The sequence below is a fragment of the Chiloscyllium plagiosum genome, chromosome 3, assembly GCF_004010195.1.
Source record: "Chiloscyllium plagiosum isolate BGI_BamShark_2017 chromosome 3, ASM401019v2, whole genome shotgun sequence".
Classification (NCBI taxonomy): Eukaryota; Metazoa; Chordata; class Chondrichthyes; order Orectolobiformes; family Hemiscylliidae; genus Chiloscyllium; species Chiloscyllium plagiosum.
The window spans coordinates 23,225,380-23,243,406 of NC_057712.1; the positions used below are offsets into that span (position 1 = coordinate 23,225,380).

Here is an 18,027-nt window from a genome sequence, read left to right on the forward strand (position 1 = left end):
CTCAACTCTCTGGTTTACCATATTTTACCCTTGCCCACATTATTTAGTTTAGTGTCATCTCTATCACTGCAGTTATATGACTAACCAGATCAGACTAATCTGATCTCAACGGATGATCTCCTAATGATACACCTTCCTCAATGCTTCTGCCAGTGTCCCTATTTCACCAGTAGAAGGCGTTTGCTACACTTGCCTTTGTTGGTCAGAGCACTGAATATAAAAGTTAAAAATCACACAACACCAGGTTATAGTCCAACAGGTTTAATTGGACACCCCAGTCCAACACCGGCATCTCCAAATTATGAATATAAAAGTAGGGAGGTCATGTTGCAGCTATACAAGATGTTGGTTAAGTCACTTTGGAATACTGTGTTCAATTCTGGTCTCCCTGCTGTAGGAAAGAAGTGAAACGTGAAAGGGTTCAGAAAAGATTTACAAGGATGTTGCCAAGGTTGGAAGTATGAGCTATAATGAGAGACTGAATAGGCTGGGGCTGTTTTCCCTAGAGCATCGGAGGCTGAGGGATGACCTTATAAAATCATGAGAGGCGTGGATAGTGTAAATAGATAAGGTCTTTTCCCTCGGGTAGGAGAGAACTAAAGGGCATAGGTTTACGGTGAGATGGGAAAAAATTAAAAGGGACCTAGGGGGCAACCTAATTGGGTGGTGCATGTATGGAATGACCTGTCAGAGGAAGTGGTGGAGGCTGGTACAATTGCAACATTTGATAGGCATCTGGATGGGTACATGAATAGCAAGGGTTTAGAGGGATATAAGCTACATGCTGGCAAATGGGAGTAGATTAATTTAGAATACCTGGTCATCACGGATGAGTTGCACCGAAGGGTCTGTTTCCATGCTGTACAAGTCTATGACTCTACGACACTCATCAATCTTGTGCCATGCATTCACCTCCCTAATTTAATTTTATTTTATTTATTTGCTTCAGGCTCAGGTAATAATGCAGAGATGATTACTCTTGGAGTTCTGTTTTTTAATTTAGTCATAACCATTCATGTAATGTAACTATTCATCCATTTACTGAAGCAGGAAGCCACAGTCTACCTTCCACAATTATTTATTTGCATTTGATAGCTCAGTACAAACTCCAGTCTGTTCTCTCACATTCCAAACCAACTCCCTTTTTTGGGGAAATCCAGCCAGGAGTCAGAATTATTACAGTGCACAGGAAGGCCATTGTGTCTGTATCGCTCTCCAGTGAAAAATAAATACATTATTTTGCTTCTGAGGTGCTATTACACACCTCAGTATGTTTTTTTTTTACCACAGCCATATCAACTATGTTTCAACTTAAAAAAAATTAACGGCACAATGCACCAAGAGCACTGCAACAATAACAAATATAGGGGAGGGAAATAAATTTAACTAGAGTTGTATGTAGTAAATATGAGCTTTTTTGGTATCCAGAAATGCTCTTACACAAAACTTAATGTTTTTTTCCCATCATCTTTCTTTCCTCATCACCAAATCACCTGTGTAAATCTGTTAACCACCACGAGTCAATCACCTGCAGTAATTCAGTTGAGTACAGTCGGTTCTGCTATAATGCGGTAGTTCCGTTCTCAGGCAGCCCTGTGTTATAAGAAAATCGCATAGTTCTAGCATCATTTAAACTAATGGTGCTGGAATCATGTTATAAACAATGCTCGCTTTAGAAACAGTGTCCCTAATTCGTCAATCATGTTATAGCAGATTCGCATTAATAAAATGCACATTACAGCAAAACAACCTGTAATTCACATGCAAAGCCCGTTTTAAGGACGATTGAAACTATCAAAGGTCAGAAGAAGTATGGAGAACGAAAGGGAGCCAAATCAAAATGGAGTTGGAAGGGGATAAATAAGAGCCCTTTGTTCATATCCAGAAGTGCCCTTACACACAACTGAACATGTTTTTTCTTTCCATCTATTAACCACCTCCAGTTAATCATCCATGTTTCCAATTAAATGACTTACATGGGAAGCCCATTAAGGGTGATGCAAACCATCAAAGGTGAGGGAAAGATAAGGGGGGGGGGGGGCTAAATCAAAATGGAGAAGGAAGGGGGTAAAGACAAATCCTTAAATGATGCTCCAATGAGTATCAGCTACTATATATTGTCATTGCAGCATGTACTGATTCATTCTTAAATAGGCCGTTGTTTACAACATTGGCAATGTATTCTCTCTCAATGGGAATTCTTTCCTAGTTCTACCTATATCTATATGATCAGAAAACCATAAGACGTAGGAGCAGAAGTCGACCATTCAGACCATCGAGTCTGCTCACACATTCAATGCAAACATGGCTGATCTGATAATCCTCCAATCCACTTTCTTGCCTTTTCACCATAACCCTTGATTTCCTTAATGGTTGAAAATCTATTCAGCTTTGAATATACTGAATCATCCAACTTTGAAAGTTCACTGTGAAGAAGAAATGCACACATTTACTACCTGCCTTCTGAGTGAAGAACTTTCTCTTCACTAACACCAAACTGGATCAGGTCCTCTTGCCACTGCAAGTTATTCACCAACCTAGAGCTGACGTTCTGATCTATGGTACTAGGCATGAATAATGGAGAAAAATAATGCTTTTGTAGTGATTTAATTATGAATGTTGTATAAACTTGGAATTTGACCTTGGAAGTCCTAGAATTGGTTTGTGATCTGTATTGATTTGACGGATTACAGTTGAAATACTACAGCGTTCACTAACAGGTGGCATGACATTCACTATCTGGGTTCAATCATGAGGAATTGAAACGTGGGTGTGCTGCTACAAGGCATCCGTGCTCATTGAACTGTATCCTTAGAAAAGCTGAGGAAAAAGGTTTGCAAAATAATAGAGTAGAATTTGCACTTGAGCTGCCCAATCCTTTCCTCGAACTTTGAACCAGCCAGTTATACCATTCCTCCAGGGATTTCTGCTGAAGCAACCGTGGAAGTGTCAGGAAAATTCATTCATAAATACTGGAGTGTTTATTTTATCAGATCTTCTTTATCATTCAATTAAAAGGCATCCTCCATGTGCTTGGCCAACTGAATGTTTAACAATCTCTTACCATCGTTTGAAAATGTTTGGATTCATTTTATTGTTGCTGAGCACTGTAAATTTTTAGCTTCCCCTACAACAGAGCTAATGGTTCCCAATACAGGTTAACATGGTGAGAGATCGTCACTCTGATAATGACACCCAAAATGTTTAAATTATCTTGAAGTGCATTGATTCTTATTATATTCTCTGGGTTTATCCAGGTCTTGAGTATGAATTGAAAGAATGAAGAAGGCAATCATACATAGCTATAAGGCATTACCTGTCTATAAGATGCTTATTTGTAGTCACCTTAATAATGATATAGACCATAATTCCTTCTGATTTGATCTCACTATATAATTATTTTATTTCACCTTTTGCAAATAACAACTTGTACTTTGCATTTTGATTTTTGTATATGTGTTAAAGCTCCACTATGAATTATCTGCAGTGTGGCATCAAGAAAATTGCTTCAGTCTAAACCGACTTAGCCATCTTTGATAATGCATAACTTCAGATTACTGTCTTTCTGAATTTTTCAGCTTGATGCTATTATTTTAAATAAAATATTTTTTTGGAAATCTAAATGTGGTCTTGCCTCTATTACAATCATGTATAATCAAATTGAGTTGGAGATCTGAACTTATTCCCTTTCTTGCCTGTTTGCCCTTCTGTATTCATTCTTTACTAATAGCTTCCACTCTTTTTTCTGTCAAGTTCTTGCCATGCATGAAAATGTGCTTAAGTGTCCTACACCAGGCTGCACTGGGCGAGGCCATGTAAATAGCAACAGGAATTCTCATCGAAGGTAAGCAAAGATTTTACTGTACTGTCATATCAGTCGAAATATCCTGTGTGGGTAATATTCTTAGATTCAAAAATTAGCTTCATGACATTTCCTGCTCCTCCCATTATGAGGAACGCCAATAATCATTTATCTAAGTAGCACAAACCTATGCTTAGCCATGTTTAGTTTGTTTTAATTAGGTAATGGATGTTTCTAGGAATCTCTGGATAGTATTTTGTCAATTTTAATACTTTTCAACAGAGCTATATTCTCACCACCCTTGACGTCAGTACTGAAATAAATTGTTTCCATACTTTATCTGAACAGATATACAGACTGTTACACTTATTCTGAGTGGAAATAAACACCCCACCCTTCCCCGAGGAGATTGACAAACTACAAACAAGTCCAATATTTTTGCCAAATTTTGCAACTATTCACCTAGACTGTTTTAAAAATGGAATAAGAATTGATCAGTTTCCCTGTAAAAGTTCACTTTTTTTATTCATCCATGGGATGTGGATTTTGCTGGCTATGCCAGCATGTACTGTTCATCCCAAGTTATACTTAAGAAGGTGGTTATGAGCTGTCGTCTTGAATCACCACAGTACATTCTGTACCAACCATGCTGAGCTGGAATCTAATAAAATTCCACAATGCTGATCCATCCTTATCTTTCTGCCTCTGAAGCCTAACCTACCAGGCCCAACATGTTATTTTTCTTCCCCCGCCTTCCCAACCATCAGTCCAACATACAGCTGAAAATCATTTCACCAAGCACAGTATTTAGTGGTTGGACATGAAATGGAAAGTACAAAATTATATTTTCCATCAACATAGTGAGCACTAACATTCTGAATAGTATCCACAGCTATCTAGTCAGAAATAAAACTAAAAGGTGAATGTAATGGAATGGGTCTGGATGGGTTGGTCTTCGGAGGGTCAGTGTGGATTTGTTGGGCCGAAGGGCCTGTTTCCACAATGTAGGGAATCTAAGCACCACTAACTCACTCTAGCTGCAAACATACTTTATCAAATCTTACCATTTCATTTTCACATATCTTTCTATATTGATTTTTTCTACCATGACTGCCAGTCTTCTATAAACATTATTTTCAATTTTATGAATGATGGAAAAATATATTTACATTCAAAGTAATATCAGACTTATTTTTCACAACATAAAGTTAAGAACTTCACCAAAGACCACAAGAAACTCTTTACTGTCCAGTGGAAACAACAGTGCTATACTAAAATATGAAGCATTTTGGCAAGAAGAAAATTGGTGAACTATAGAAAAAAAAGTTTAGAAGTAAATCTACAAGGTTCTTTTCGCATGCACCTTTTGTATTTATATAGACTGAAGTGTACACATAACATTGTGCTGCATGTTTAATCACTTGCCTTGCATGTTTCCTGATATTTGTTAGAGTTAAGAAGCAATTAGCCGTATGCTTCCAATTTCATACTGCTAGTCTTGTACTATCATTCCTGTGGCTGCAAGAGTGTTTAATTGTTATTCTGTTTCCTCAGTCTCTCTGGATGTCCCATTGCTGCTGCAGAGAAGCTGGCTAAAGCTCAAGAAAAGCATCATAACAACGAAGCAACAAAATCTAACCAGGGTTCTGATCGTGTACTAAGGTAAGAGAGATTTGTTTGCTGAATTCTGACAATGTTTTTTGAGTTATGTTCACAATTCAAGCTATATGCTATGTTGATGTAACAAAGTTGAGCACTCATTCCAAATAAATTTATCTTCCTGTCTTGGGATTTTTCCAACCTTTACTGATAAATACTACCTTAATTCATTTTATTAGCCAGTTCATTCATCCCAAATGTTTTGTGTTGAACTGATTCATATTTGGTTCTGGAATATCTGCATCAACAAGGGATTGAAGAAGTCACTATGAATATTGGTATTGTTAATATAGTCTTGAAAATTTCTTCTGATTATTATTTCCAAAGCAGCTACAAGAATGTTGATAAAGATGTTTATGGTTTTTCGACATACAAGAACTAGAGGAAATCTTCAGAGACACATTTGTGACATTGTTACATTTAAAGAATATAGTATTTCCCCCCAAAATGTGATTCACTTTCAAAATTATCAGTTATATCAATCATTAAAGCGTGGAACTGATTTTAGACATTGCTTGCAGTGTTCTTTACTATTTTAAATTTTCTAAAGACATTAATGAACATTAATCTTACCAACCAACTATTAAGGTGAATTGGATGGTATTGCTGTTGAATGTTTTGCTATAGCGTGTGGTGACTATCAATCAGAAAAAAAACAGAACTAGTAAAGCGCTATTTAAATTTTTAAAACAAAAGACCTGAGATAGTGCCAGTAAATTGCCTTGAATTTTCTCGCAGAATGTGCCATAGAACGTAAGATGACAGTGAGGTTCTTTGTTGGTTGTGTGTTTTATATTATAATATGCAAAGAAGAAAGGTGCTTAGAACTTCTATTTTACATTGCATCAGCGTGATATCGAAAGATGTGAAGATTATAGATTCAAAGGTATCTCAGTCGGCACAGTGGGCCTTGTATCCAGGCCATTCGAAAAGCTATTTTACTCTGATTCATGCAGTTAAAAATTCTGAAGTAAACTGAATCATTCAACTGTGAAGGGCAGCATTAATTTCATAAATTGGGTCTTTCGGGTTGGGTGGGTGTGGGGAAGAGAATTTCACTTCCATTTCAGAAAAAGAATGAGAAAACATCTTTCCATAAAAACTTGACTAAGTGCTCTGGGTAAGCAGTGTCTAGATTAGAGTGTGCTGGAAAAGCACAGCAGGTGAGGCAGCATACGAGGAGCAGGAAAATGACGTTTCGGGCAAAAGCCCTTCATCCCTCCGAGTAAGCAGACTATCTCAGCAGTGGATAGATATTTTATGGAGCATTTGACCTTTCAATCTATGTGGACACACCAAACTGCAAAGCCTATTCCCAACCAGACACTCATTTAGGTACTTTTTGAAGAATAATTAATCAATGCAGCAATGAATTCCTTTTGACATCATCTCCCCACAGTGACACACCTGAAACGAGGACCTCACAGATGCATATTTCCCACTTTTAAAAACTAGGCTGTCAATTTTGCTAGGCATTTTTTTTTAATTTTACCAAAATGAGTCAAATTGTTAGTTATATAATTTTGCATTTGAATAAGTTTATTGCATTGGATTTCATGAGCTTTACTCAGAAAAAAGCTGGCCAAGTGAGGGCCCACAGCCAACACAGTCTGTTCCATTCCTCTTGTGGCTTAACAGCCACTGAACAAGTCAAATGGTGTCCAAATGCACAGTCCATTCTGGTGAGTGAAGCATTGAATTCAGAATTAAGCACAGCATTCACTTTGTGTTCACAAATGTGGTCATGGCCAGGGTTTACAAGTATTTGCTCATAATGTCTGTGATAAATTTCTGAAATTTGAAATCACCAATTCAGAATAAATTACAACTCAAGCCTTCAAAATTAAATGCATTGTCTGATTGTGTTGTTTCTGTTGAAAGTTATATTTAATTTCTTTTTTAGTTAATTCCAGCTTCGTTTGCATCTGTAATGATTTATTTATATATTCAAATGTTGATGCTGTTGACCTCCTGAGAATAAGTCATGGAAAATACAGCTGAGCAACACATCTGCGCTTTTCAACAATTTATTGCTCATCTGTTTGTAATGTTCTTGAGCTTCGTGCTGGATAGCTGCATACACTAATGATAAACACAGTACAGTGAACTGTGTAAGCCCTTGATGATCCATGGTGAGGTGGGTCCTCAATCTGCAGTGTAACCTGCACTCCTTATTCGTTTCTGTAACAATTGCAGCAATCTTCGTGCTGAATGTAAACACTGCTGTGTATTTTGCTGCTCCATTGTTCAAATAACTCTGGTTCAGTGGTTGATCCAGTTGCCACTACTCTTTTTAGCTTCTCCAATGAACATAACTGCATCTTTCTCTGAAAGGGAGAAAGGAACAAAAGATTTTTCAAAAAGAATTGTTACTCATTTAATTCTCTGAGGATAAATTTTGCCTTTTGATGATATTGCGAAAAGGATGATACCAGGTTGGCTGCGTTCATGTGTGCCGCATTTTCTTGCTCTCATGCAGATTTGGTGTCAGAATCAGTGCTGTTACTAACAGTAGTATCGCAGGCAACTGACTGCTTTGGATATTTATTCCAAGTTAATATGGATATTCCTGGGGATTCCCAGTAAAAGGAAAGGCTTAGGTCAGTGCCGTTTTAAGAATAGCTTATTGCCAGATAGGGTTAATAGACAAGGTCTTTTCCCTGGGGTGGGGGAGTCCAGGACTATAGGGCGTAGGTTTAAGGTGAGAGGGGTAAGATTTAAAAGGGACCTAAGGGAAATTTTTTCAACCTAAGAGGGTGATACATATATGGAATGAGCTGCCAGATAAGTGGTGGAGGCTGGTATAATTACAACATGGAAAAAGCATCTGAATGGGTATATGAATAGGAAGGGTTTAGATGGATATGGGCCAAGTGCTGGCAAATTGGAAAAGATGAATTTAGGATAACAGGTCAGCATGAATAAGTTGGACTGAAGGGTCTGTTTCCGTGCTGTACAACTCTAAGTCTTTATAATTGTTTGATCAATTACCTTTCTTTACAAACGCCAGAATTTATGCTTCTGTGCAAGTAACCTAGGAAGGGGGCCAGACATTTCGTGTTTTGCCTTCTGACTGCCTGCCCACCTCCACTATTTGCAATTTTATGTGGGATGGGCAAAGCTCACTTTGCTCTTAATTTGTCCTTAAAATTGATGCTCGTAGGGGACATCATGGAAGGAGTCCTGCCAATTGATTCTGCTCTGGTCATATCAGGGAACCACAACCAATCGTTACCCTGAAGGGTGCACACTCCACCCTACCCAGCCTCTTCTTTCAGTTCTCCATCCTCCTCTTATCAGCACCCGTGCTTCTCCACCCCGCAGTCCAAGTCCAGGCCCCTGTTGGAACTACAGAGCTGCTGTAGCTCTCTGAGGTAGACCTCCTCCCAAGTAAGAAGCAGAAGACCCTCCTCCAACCAATAATTGCTCCTCGGAACATTAAATAGCTGAGGGACAGCTGTGACCGTCCTGCCAACTATCATTCAGAAACCCCAGCTCAAGATGTTTCTGCTTAAGTGATTTGTTTATTTGATTGGTATTACAATAGCTGTAATGTTAAAGCTAGCAACATGACCGATCAATCAGTTATCAGGTATTAGGCAACCACCTCAGCTATTTGAAAAGGAATGATAAATTGTCTTTTTTTTCATGAGATACGGATGTGACTGGTTAGGGATCATTTATTGCGCATACCGAATTGCCCTGGACAAGGTGGTAGTGAGGTACTTTTTTGAATTATTGCAGCCCTTAGGATGTTGGTACAACTGCAGTGCTGTTAAGAAGAGAATTCCAGGCTGTCAATGAGTGGCAATATAGTTACAAGTTAGGAGGGTGCATGGCTTGGAGGGCAATATGCAGATGGTGGTAGTCTCATGCATTGCTGCCCTTGTTCTTCTAGCTGTTAGAGGTTGTTGTTCAAAAGCTTGGCTGAATTGCTGCACTACATCTTATGGATGGTTCATGATACTGCCACTGTGAATTGATGGTGAAGGATGTGGCTTGTTGAAGTTGGCGGATACGATGCGAGTCAAGCAGCCTGCTCTGTCCTGAGTGATGTCGGGCTTCTTGAGTGTTGTTGGCGTCGCAATTACCAAGGCACATGGCAAGTCTTCCAACACACTCCGGACTTGTATCTTGTAGATGATGTACAGGCAGTGCCAAGATTGGAGTTACTTGCTGCAGAATTCTGAGCCTCTAACCTGCTTTTGTTGTGTATTAGCGTCTCAAATAAAAACATGATGCTGGAGATCTGTCATAAAAACAGAAAGTGCTGGAGAAATTCAGTGGGCCTGGCAGCATCTGAGAGAAGCATCTGAGAGCAAATGTTGCCAGATGAGCTGGGTTTCTCCAGCAATATCTATTTTTCTTTAATGATAATATTAATATGGCTGCTTCTGTTTAGTTTCTGGCAAATGGTTAACCATAGGATGTTTATAACTGAGGACTCAGCAATGGTGCGCACATATAAAGTAAGAGCAGAAGTAAAGAGCAGCACGATGGCTCAGTGGTTAACACTGTTGCCTCACAGCGCCAGGAACTCAGGTTTGATTCCAGCTTCATGCAACTGTCTGTGTGGAGTTTGCACATTCTCCCAGTGTTTGCGTGGGTTTCCTCTGGGTGCTCCGGTTTCCCCCCTAATCCAAAGATGTGCAGATTAGATGAATTGGCCATGCTAAATTGCCCATAAGATCAGGGATGTGTAGCTTAGGTGCATTGGTCAGGGGTAAATGTAGTGTAGTAGAGGAATGGGTCTGGGTGGGATACTCTTCAGAGGGTCAGTGTGGACCTGCTGGACCGAAGGACCTGTTTCCACACTGTAGGGATTCTATAAAAAGAAAGGATTCCATAGACCATTTAGTGTTCTTGAGTAGGCCTTTTGAACCTCCTTCACAATTCAAGAAGTTCATGGCTGATCTGCTTGTGTTTGAATTCCACATTCTTACCTATGTCCAATTACAATTGATTCCCCTGCTTAACAAGAATCTATCCAACTCTGGCTTAAAAGTATTCAGTGACCAACCTCCACTGCTTTCTGATGCAGAAAGTTCCAAAGTTGTACAACCCTCTGAAACAAAATCTCCAAACTTTCTCCGAAGTGGAAACAAGTCCAGCCTGTCCAATTTATCTTCATAAGAAAATCCATTCATTCTGGTTATCAATCAGGTAAACCTCCTCTGAATTCTCTCCAGAACATTTACAACCTCCCTTATTTAAGGAGACCAAAACTGCACACAATATTTGAGATGTGGTCTCAACAGTGCTATGGTTAACTAAAGCATTATTACTTTATGTTCAACTGTTCCTTGGGTAAAAGGATAGCACTCCATTAGCCTGTCTTTCTATTTCTTTGTTCTGCCATTCCTTTCTGATGATAAACGAAAATAAAAATCCTTGGACAGAATCCTGAAATATTCTTCTCATAATGTCTTTCCAACATGAACGGTTTTCTTTTGTACCTGCAGTCTATTTCCTAGTTCAGTGTCCGATATTCTTTTGTTGGCTGTTATGCAATTTTCTCATTGCAGTGTTTATTATTGTGTTGACACTTTTTCTCATTCATTCTGTGATACTATCCCATTCAGTGTCCTCTCTTTAATAAATCTTCAACATGGTTTACACACAAATTCCATTACTAACCTACATTACAAGGCTGATTCTACGCAGCCTGTAAAAAGATCTTCTTCCACTGCCTTGGAGTATCAGGAAATTGCAGATATTTAATTGTAGTGGATGGAATGTTGCAGAAAATGCCTCTGAGAATTCCTGTTTTGTTGCTGGCAGATCAGGTTCCCTGCATGTTTTATGTTGCTGAAATAGGAAATGTGCCTGAGTGACGTGAAGTCTGATTCAGTCGGTAAGGGTCAGTGGGAATTCATTTATATTTAGTTGTTGACACACAGGTTGCAATATCAATAATTACTATTGTGCACAATGCTTTGACATGTGATGCAACACCCAGAGTTTTGATAGGGTAAAGTGGAAAAAATTGAGGTGCAATGTTTTTGAGACTTTTGATAAATACATGCTTGCTAGTTGGAAAACTTTTATTTATATGCTTTAATAGTCTCTGTTCATTGTTAAATATAAAAGAGGGTAATTACCTCTTACAGCAGGAATAAGATGTAACCGTTTTTGCCTTTTTTTCTGCTCTGATAGAAACATAAAGTTTTACTTTATGTATTCTTTAAGCTTGAATGCTTTCAAACTGATGCACAACTGAGTGGCAAAATAAAATATGTTTGCAGTCACACTGCTCTGCTAACTGACCAGGCATTGAACCAGTAAAAGCGGCCAACTGCAGGGTAATCCAGATGTGGAGCACACAATCTGTGAGTAACAAAGAGGAACGCAGTAGGTGAAAATTAAGATCATGATTAACAATATCAAAGCAATAATTGCTGGTTTGAGGATATAGGGCAGTTCACTACGTGGTGTGCAAGCAAGAAATGGAAATCCATCAATTTGAGCTTCTCGTACTTAGTAAAACTGGAAGAAATATCCCCAGGAATGCCTTGGATTTGAAGAAGTGATTCAAGATGTGAAATGAGGCTCACCATGACTGCTCAGATGCAGCACCATATTTATAAGACATTTTCTAATAATCAAAATTAAGTTTCAAGTGTGGTACATAGTACTTTAGGAAACACAAGTCTAATTGATCCATGAACCTATTATAAATTTCAATAAAAAGGTCAAAAATAGCAAATAAATCTGTGAAAGAAATACATTTCAAGCATGGTATCATTAATCACCTACTATTAAGAAATATGACAATATCAGTTAAACAAACATTCTGCAGATAATGCAGAGACTTCGGATTGGATTTTCATTCCAGGAGTAGGGACCAGGAGTCAGGAGATTTCTAAGCTCGATGTACCCGACATGGGACAGGATTTTCATTCCTTGGTGTGAGGAAGTTAAGTATAGGTTGGAGAATGGGAGTCAGGCCAGCAGCCCTCTGGATAGCGTTCAGAGCTCTCAAGTGCTGAGAGGTCTCGTTAAAAGGCCATCTCAGTACTCCCAGTTGTTTGATTTAATATTAAGTACTTGAGGACTCTCTCCTCACACCTTCTAACTTCGCAATGACTCTCCATCCTTACCAATCATGCATCTCTATCTATCCACCGTCCCAAAGTCCTCTCACACCGTCCATGCCAGTTCATGCACTTCCCTGCCTACTCACCCAGAAAGTGCTCTGTACAGTAGCAATGAACCCTGTAGAAGAAATCGTGCATGTGGAAAAGCTTTAAAAAGACAATAACGCATTCAAACTTTATTTAAGAAACTGCTTCTCCCATAGCTCTGTGAAAATATTAATTATCTAGGCATTAAATTATCAATAACAGAAATTACTAGTATTTGACACTAATTTATCTTGTGCTATTGATGAAATAAGAGAGAGGGCAGTCAATAGAGCATGATTTTCCCTTGGGTCTGGTTGTTTTAACAGACTACTGGACACCTAGGCTCTCAGTAAAATCTCATGATGCAGTGTTGAGGGGTTATTGGGAGTCGCATTGAAGCTATGAGGAGCCATGGAGATGGGGTGAAGGTCATAGATTGGTATGGAGGGTATGAAGGGCTGTGGAAATGTGTGTGGAGGTGTAGCAATTGGTATGGCAGAGCATGGTTAAGACCTTTGAATATACCTTTCAAGAAGGTTCCCTCATCTAAACTCTGATTCACAGCCCCTCAGAGAGACGTGTACCCTGAGTCTTTGAGAACTGGGCCAGTTCCTGAAACATTTCAGGAGCTGGGAGATGCCTATCTCTGCAATGGAGTCAGCCAAGTTAAGAGTTCAGGGATTGGGCTCATGATGTGCACTAGCCACCACCTAAATCTGAGGCAAACAAAATTTTGGAGGATCAGCAATGCAACCAGAAATCACTCCAACTTCGCAAAACTCCAGTCCTTATTAATTAGTTAAGCTGTGCACAACTTACAAAAACTATGTCGTAGAGACAGGTATTTCATACAAAATTTCTGCTCATAACTTTTTCTTCTTGCTGAAAATGGCAGCACAAACGCAAAGGCATTGAGCACAGATGGGCAATTGGTGTCAACAGATCAAACTTCTGGGAGGCAATGGCCTTGTGGTATTATCACTGGACTGTTAATGCAGGGACCCAAGTAATGATCTGGGGAACAGAGTTGGAATCCCACCATGGCAGATGGCGGAATTTGATATCAATTGTTTTTAAAAACTGGAATTACGGGTCTAATGATGACCATGAATCCATTGCCGATTGTTGGCAAAACTAATCTGGTTCACTGATACCCACAGCAATGTGGATGACTCTTAACTACCCTCTGGGCAATTAGGGATGGAAAATAAATGGGGGCGAGCCAGCAACACCCTCTAAACCATGAATGAATATTAAACATAAATGTCATTGACTGGAAATCAGTACCCAGTGTTGCTGAAGTGTCAGTTAGTGTCCCTAGCATCCCATGTTTGGTCTTTGTCTTCCAGCATGAGAACCTGTACTAAAGAAACTTTGAAATCAAATCTGGAATTAAAGAAAATTAGGCCTTTTTAAGAGTTTTGTTGTCCACAACTGAAAATGCTGCTGATTTTTTTTAGTAGCTACTTTCAATGGGTGGATCTACAGAAGGTGTAAATCAGAAAAGGGTAGACAGATCAAATGTCACAGGTGATTTTCCAGCAAGTTGGTGGGTCTTATTTTTCAATCTTTGCTTACCCATTTTTTACCAGGTCATTGCAAGCCTTGAAGTAGCACATTTTTTGGAAAAGGCTAACCTAACAATTAATTAGTTTTATTAATAGTTCATTGACAAATTTTATACGAGGTGAAGCCTGATGCTGGGAATTTGTTAATATTGAACTTTTTGTACAGTGGCAGCTCTTAAAGTTATGCAGCTGCTACTTAACCTAATATTTTTGTTGATCCAGCAATAAATTGTAGGGACAGAAGCTTTGATGCATTAGGGAATAGCGCTGCGGAGCACTAAGTTTCATGAATGAAACAATGAAAATGATCCTACATTAAAGGAAGAAAGGAGACTTGTCTTTTTTGAAGCTAAAGAGGTGATTTATCAACAACAGTACAGAAGAGTCTCAATTGCACATTTAATCTGTGCAGACGAACACAACCTAAGCTGGAAATATGTTTTAGCCCTCAGAAAAAACATGCCACAGTAAGGCCATATTTCATTGGAATGCTGGCTTCAAAAAGAATTCACATTGCAACATTCTGCTATTAACAACAACTTGATAAATTAATTTTCTACAAATGGTTAAAACCATTCTCGCTTAGACCCTTGCGCTGTATTGCTGGATTCCATTGGCAGGAAAGTTCAACTTTACTTGCATTATTCTGTGCAGATGATAAAAAAAGGTCAAAGCATTGTTGTAGAGAGTCAGCTAACTATTTGAACAGAAGTGTCAATAATATCTGACACTTTAGGAATATTGACTTGTTGAAAAGTACAATATCATCTCATGCTGATTGCGATGTACAATGGGGAAAAAAGGATGATCAACATACCATCTGCATGGGTACACCATTGATAGACTGACTTGTCTTGCATCCTCAGGTTTGGCTTGAGAGGGTCTATGGGCACCTTGACTGGAAGAGTCATCTTGAACAGCCATATGTAGGCTTCTGCTTTGAGGATATGCCATAACTCCCTCATTCTTTCCTAATTGAAACACAGCCTGCGAAGGCAGATCTTCTTGGTCACCAGCAGTTTACCTCTGTCTGAACCTTGAACATTGCCATGTTGAGAATGTTTAGGTGTGACACATCCATCTCTAGTGTCATCAGAACTGGCTGCTCTTCTACAAACATGTTTCTGTTTTTCCTTCAAACAACCAGACAGAGGAGAATTCCCAAGTCTTAAATTTTTGGTTGCAACAATCAAAAGGTCACTTATGAAGAGGAAAGCAAAAAAATACTCAACCAACTGAAGATCAAAATAAGGCTGTCCGGCACTGCCCATTTTATATTCATCAGATGAGCAAACAGCATTTTTTGCTTTGGCAGGAAACAGTTCCTTAGGGAATTTGAAGTATTTCAACAACATTCAGTCCACTAATGATCTCATGTATATTTCAGCGAAGAGAACATACCTGTGTACTTTACAAATCTCAGTGGAAGTAATGTTCATAGTACAGCGGGCAAGAAAAGGGCCGAAGTGATTTCTGTCTTTTTCCCCGATCTTTTGTTGCAAGTTTTAATGTTGCAAAACTTACCCATTGAGTAACAACAACGGACTAAGAATAATTTCCTGAAAAATGGTGCATATTTTGGAGATTGTCTTTATTCTATTACTGTAAAAAGCTTTTAGGCCTACAATCATACTTGACTGAAGAGATTCAGTGCTGCACTGTTTCTACAGTGGAGTTTTCAAGTGGCTCTTAACATTTTCCTCAGCTGAAGGAGAGATCCTTCAAGTGATCAGGGATTTCCTGTTCTAAGCTTTTATTCTTCAAGGAGTGAAGCTTTCAAAAAGGAACAATATTTTTGATTAGTGATGGCAGACAAAAGTGACCAAGGCATCAGTGGATGCACTTTTGCTATTAATTTACTAGCTATGAATAAAGCCTAAAATGCCACAGAGATACATCCATTTTGTAAAATCTGGCCTTGGTATAACAATTAGGCAATCGGCATTAAGGTAATTAAGGGTAATTAAATCTTGGAATAAATTAGCACTTGACAGTGATCTCTTATAACGAAGTGCCTAAAATTCCCAAGTCTTTTTGGTGCAGAAGTGGTGCAACTCTTGAGTAGATAGCCATGCTTGGAGTAAATGTTAGATGCATTACCATTTCAGAGACTCACAACTCTCTGTAAGAAAAACAATTCTCATACCTGACTGAAATAGAAAACCTTAATTAGAAGCAGGGCAAGTTGGAGCAGAATAGACCTTTCATCCTGCTGTGCCATATGGTATGATCATAGCTAATCATCCAACTCCGTAAACTGATCCCATTTTCTCCCCAAGCCTTCAGATTACTTCAGCCCGAAGAACTATATCCAACTCCTTCATGAAAACATTCAATGCGTTGGCCTGAACGGTTTTCATCAACTGACCATTCTCTAGGTGAAGATATTTCTCCGTCCTTCAGTTCTACATGCTCTACCCTGTACCATAGAATTGCTGCAGAAGAAGATCATTCAGCCCATCGAGTCTGCACCAACCCTCTGAAGAGCATCCCATCCAGACCCAGCCCCCCTCCCTATCCCCATAACCCTGCTATGGTTAACCCACCTGGCCTGGATATTATGGGGCAACTTAGCGTGACCAATCCACCTAAACTTTACATCTTTGGATTGTGGGAGGAAACTAGAGCACCAGATGGAAACCCACGCAGACTTGGAGGATCTGTTTCTGGACTCCCCAGGGTACAATCTTGCTGCATTTACCATGTTTATTCTTGTTAGAACTTTAAAGGTTACTATGAGATTTCCTCCTCAATCTTGTGAACACAAGTAAACATAGTCCTATCTGATTCAGTCTCTCTTCATACATCAGTCCAGTCATCCCAGGAATAAGGCTGGTAAATCTTTTTTGCCCCACCTGCCCCCATGGCTAGAACATTTTGTAATAATGTTTTGTAACAAAATACCTTGCAAGAACAGTAACAAACAATACTTTGGACAAACAAACAGAAAACTAGCCATCAGGATACATGAACATCAAGTAGCCACAAAATGACATGACCCACTCTCACTAATATCCTTACATACAGATTGAGGAAGGACACCACTTCGACTGGGACAACACATCCATCCTAGAAGTAGCCAAACAGAGACACGCACGAGAATTCCTGGAAGCATGGCATTCCAGCCGGAACTCTAAGAACAAAACACATTGACTTGGATCCCATTTACCACTACCTGAGAAAAAGAACAGTAAATGATGTCACCATATGAAATGACATCACCACAGGAAATGGCATCACCAAACCAAGGAAACCAAAACACATAAATAGAAAGCGGGCCATGCCATCAGTGCTTCATCCAGAGGCTCGCTGCTGATGTTACCCAGAATGGTGACAAAATGTCTGAAAACGAACCTTCCAGGTCAGCGAGCAAACCTACATCCAGAACCTCAACCTGAGCTACAAATCTTCTCAAAACTTACTAACCCTCCAGTCCATACAAAGTGTGCCTGAGTCTATAGAATCTTGAAAAGTGACCACCAGTGCATCCAATATTTTTCAGGCCACTTTCACAAGTATCCTTGGATGTACATGATCAGACCTTGGAAAGTTACCAGCATTTCATTTTTAAATAGCAGCCCCTAGTTACAGATTGTCCCATAAGAGAGAACATCATTTACACATACACTCTGTAAAGATGCCTCAGGATCTTTCAATCAAGTCACCTGTTATACCTCTAAACTCCCAATGGATGTTTGCCTGTTCTATCCCAGACAAGACAATCCACCCCTCCAAATATTTGGAAATGCATCCTATGCCCCTTAACTATAGTGCCTATAACTGCAACAGATATAAGATTCCTGGCATATGCAAATAAAGAGTCTCCTTTTCCACATTCAGAAATTGTAGTACTTTGTTCAAGTACATCAGATAC

The 18,027-nt window shown here is 39.1% G+C and overlaps 1 protein-coding gene across 12 annotated transcripts in view; it reads left to right on the top strand.

Annotated features, from left to right (window-relative positions):
- Window positions 1-18,027, top strand: part of LOC122541729 (myelin transcription factor 1-like protein) — a 438,359-nt gene that overhangs the window by 235,765 nt on the left and 184,567 nt on the right. For all 12 annotated transcript variants that reach the window (XM_043678643.1, XM_043678679.1, XM_043678690.1 and 9 more), the window contains 2 exons: window positions 3,754-3,844; window positions 5,357-5,464. In XM_043678643.1, the coding sequence (XP_043534578.1) occupies window positions 3,754-3,844; window positions 5,357-5,464 (199 nt within the window). The remainder of the gene's footprint in view (window positions 1-3,753; window positions 3,845-5,356; window positions 5,465-18,027) is intronic.